The sequence below is a fragment of the Colletotrichum chrysophilum genome (assembly GCF_026319265.1).
Source record: "Colletotrichum chrysophilum strain AFK26 chromosome Unknown scaffold_114, whole genome shotgun sequence".
Lineage (NCBI taxonomy): Eukaryota > Fungi > Ascomycota > Sordariomycetes > Glomerellales > Glomerellaceae > Colletotrichum > Colletotrichum chrysophilum.
Window position 1 is genome coordinate 110,476 of NW_026517401.1, and position 2,638 is coordinate 113,113.

The following is a 2,638-nucleotide window of genomic DNA, read 5'->3' on the forward strand; positions in this document are numbered from 1 at the left end:
TCGCCGGAGAAATGCATAGGTGCCTGGTGATGCCTGGCCATAGCCCATTGGCCCGGGCGCGCCTCAGGTAAGCAACGAGCACCTTCTGTGTTGGTTGGCCAGGGACACTGGACAGTGGACACAGCTTGGAGTGGAGATGATACACCTGCTGGAATCAGAGAGACGTGGACCGTGCGCCTGCTCCAGTTCAAGTGTTCAGTGTCGTGGTGCAGAGCAAGGGCCCCCCCACTTCTTCGAGACTTCCATTTTCTGCCCGCTTGCAGAATCCGAACATCACAGTGTCCAGTGTCCTGGTCGTCGTGTCTGACATAAGCAAGTCTCCGGTGGGCTGGCTACCTGGTGCTGGTGCTGGTCCAAGAACAACCGCAGCGCAGCACAGCACAGCGCAACGCAACCGCACGCAGACAGCCGAGTCCATGAACCCACGTACTTTGCTCCCCTCTGCCTTACATTCCACCAGCTGTTGACGGCGTCGCCACAAGGCAACCGGCCATTGTCTGACACACACACGCAAAGACTTTTTCGCTCTGCCCACGGTTGCGATCGGCCGGCATCCGTGATATTCCCCTCCAGCCTGTCGAAACCCACGAGACTCCGTTCGGCACGATACCGCAAACCACGGCACGAGGACAAGGGCGCAGTCCCTTTGCCATTCGGACGTCACTCACACATCCTCCTCATCGAGAGCTTGCGCCCTACGGAGTCGCCGCTCCCCCGTCCCGTCCTGCCCTGAGGATTCCCGGCCGGAGAAACCCAGCGAAGCAATCCCGTCAAGGGACCACAACCCACCCTGTTCTACGTCACCACCTCAACCCTCCAACATGTTCTGCTTGCGAAGGTAAACTATCCATACCTACCCAGTCGCAAAGTCACGTTTGCTAACAGCGCAATCCAGCTGGCTCCCGCTCCTCTTCATCCCGACCAACGCCTCTCCCGCCTTCATCTTCCTCTTCTTCATCTGCACCTACTTCCTCAACCGACCCTGCGTCTACTGCAGCTTCCTGCTTCTCATCCTCTTCCTCACCTCGTGTAACTGGTCCGACCGTTGCTTCTTCGACTTCAGCAGCAACTGGTTCCAACCCCGCCCACCGACCTCCCTCTCCACCTCCCCGATACCCGACATCGATCCGAACGCGAGCTTCAATGCCACTGTCGTCGAGGTGATCAACTCGACTGCCAGCGCCCTGGCCGGTGCTGCTGCCGAAGAGCTGGCACGTCAAAGACAGGAGTGGACCGGCTTGGGCATCGAGTGGCTGCGCAGTCTCCTGGGACGGAGGGAATGGCGGGTTGAGTGTCTAGACATCAACATCCGACTGTAAGCGTGAGAACAGCAAGAGGAGGAGAGTGCGTGCAAAGACTTATGAGTTTCGATGAGTTCGCGCGTTTGAGGGCAATGGCACGGCCGTAATGGGGCGGCCTAAAACAAATGTGCAATACCAGGCGGGTTTCGGATGCATACTACGGCGTTGTCATGGTGCGTGTATTCTTTTTGTACTGGATAGAGCAGAGTGAAAGACATGCTCGGGGATGTTTCCTCGGTATCGCTGTCGAGCCAGTGTTATCATCGTTTGAGTACACTTATGGCTCGAATGTACAAACAACAGGTCTTTGGATGATTGGCCGAGTACGGCTCGTATGGGCGAGTCCACGGGCAGCTGAAAGGGCTTTCTCGCAAATACAAGCAGGTTTTATACTATACCCCATATGCTTGATGTTTGAGTGGTCCTGCTCTCGCCGCGTGCAATGATTGTGACTGCTTACCGCATCAGACCTTCTGACCGCGCGCCTCCCGACTCTACGACTTTTAAAGGGTTGACGCCGGTAGTACAAACGAGTTTGGTCTTCATACTAGTCTTCATACTGCCTTCCTCTCGTCCTTTAGTGTAAAATGGTACCATCAAGGTGCCCGTACGGCATGTATGAAAGATGCCCGCGTACCAGGTTTGTTTGACATAAGGTACTCCTCTGGGCGGAGGTTGCTCCGTATCTTCGAGATCACATTCGGCTGACCAGGCCAGACGGTGCAGTGAAATGGGAGCAATCGATCTTCCTGCGTGGCTCTGACAGCTTCTCTACAGACCCAGCGTAGAAACCTGGTTACATTGCCGAAGGGCTCTTGGCCGTCCTCCGCCATACCCTAGCCCAGGTATCTCGTCGCCATGTATATCTCACGAGGAGCGAGTTTTCAACTGTCTGGGTTTCTACGCCATCCCTCCATATTACCTACACAAGTACAGCATCTCACATGGCATCTTCATCGCAAACGTTGTGTTAAAGAGCTATTATATTGAAGTCATGCAAAAATGGAAATTCCGCGTCATCTTGGCTTCTCTCCTTTACCGTATTTTACCCTCAGTACGTCCGTAACTAAACTACACTGAACCGATGGCTTTGAGAACCGTGGACTATAGTTGTAAATGATATGAAAAGAATTGCAGTGGGGATCCATGCGAATTGTTGTGTTCATAAACCCATACATACCTACTCAAAAAAAAAACCTCAAGCCAGTTCGAAAAGACCAATCAAGTCTTGTATCGTCTCCAACGCCAAAATATTTCGATCTCCTTGGAATTTGTAAGAAGGACAAAGACTAAACATGGACAAAATGATCATGATAGGCATATCAATAATACATAAT

General features: G+C 53.2%; 1 protein-coding gene across 1 annotated transcript; it reads left to right on the top strand.

The window, feature by feature from the left end:
* Window positions 1–821: 821 nt before the first annotated feature.
* COL26b_010558 (uncharacterized protein) lies at window positions 822–1,319 on the top strand (the record flags this gene model as incomplete). The annotated part of the gene is made up of 2 exons (XM_053183253.1): window positions 822–838; window positions 896–1,319. 2 exons carry the CDS (start codon window positions 822–824, stop codon window positions 1,317–1,319), a joined length of 441 nt encoding a protein of 146 aa, XP_053032821.1.
* Window positions 1,320–2,638: the final 1,319 nt, after the last annotated feature.